At 66.3% G+C, this 416-nt stretch overlaps 1 protein-coding gene across 1 annotated transcript in view; it reads left to right on the top strand.

Moving 5' to 3' along the window:
• Window positions 1-416, top strand: part of USP2 (ubiquitin specific peptidase 2) — a 4,801-nt gene that overhangs the window by 3,983 nt on the left and 402 nt on the right. Inside the window, 1 exon segment of the mRNA XM_009587920.1 lies at window positions 115-329. Within this exon segment, the coding sequence (XP_009586215.1) occupies window positions 115-329 (215 nt within the window).

Below are 416 nucleotides of genomic sequence, written 5' to 3'. Positions count from 1 at the left end.
CCCGGTGAGGCTACGCATGGGACAGGGGCGGCTGCAGGGTCAGGGCAAACAGGGACCCCCTGCCCGGGGCATCCCAGTGCCTTGTCCCCATTACTCACAGCACATCTCCCCATCTCCACAGTGTTACCCCGATGTCATCCAGCCACGTCCGCAGCAGCGATGCCTACCTGCTCTTCTACGAGCTGGCCAGCCCGTCCTCCCGCATGTAGCCAGCCCTGCCTCCCTGGGGACCCCTGCACCACCCCTCAGAGCCAGCCCCTCCAGGTTTCGGCCATTTGCCCCCCAGGTACAAGAGGGAGGTGAAGAGGAGAGACCCCAAGGTGGCTGCAGTGGGAGGCTGAAGGCAGCCAGGAGCAGACCCCAGGCAAGGACACCCCAGCTCCAAACTGAGGCAGGGAGCCAACGGCCGGGGGGGG

The sequence above is a fragment of the Fulmarus glacialis genome, unplaced genomic scaffold (assembly GCF_000690835.1).
Source record: "Fulmarus glacialis isolate BGI_N327 unplaced genomic scaffold, ASM69083v1 scaffold18451, whole genome shotgun sequence".
NCBI classification, from domain to species: Eukaryota; Metazoa; Chordata; class Aves; order Procellariiformes; family Procellariidae; genus Fulmarus; species Fulmarus glacialis.
This window is presented reverse-complemented; position numbering and strand designations above follow the sequence as displayed.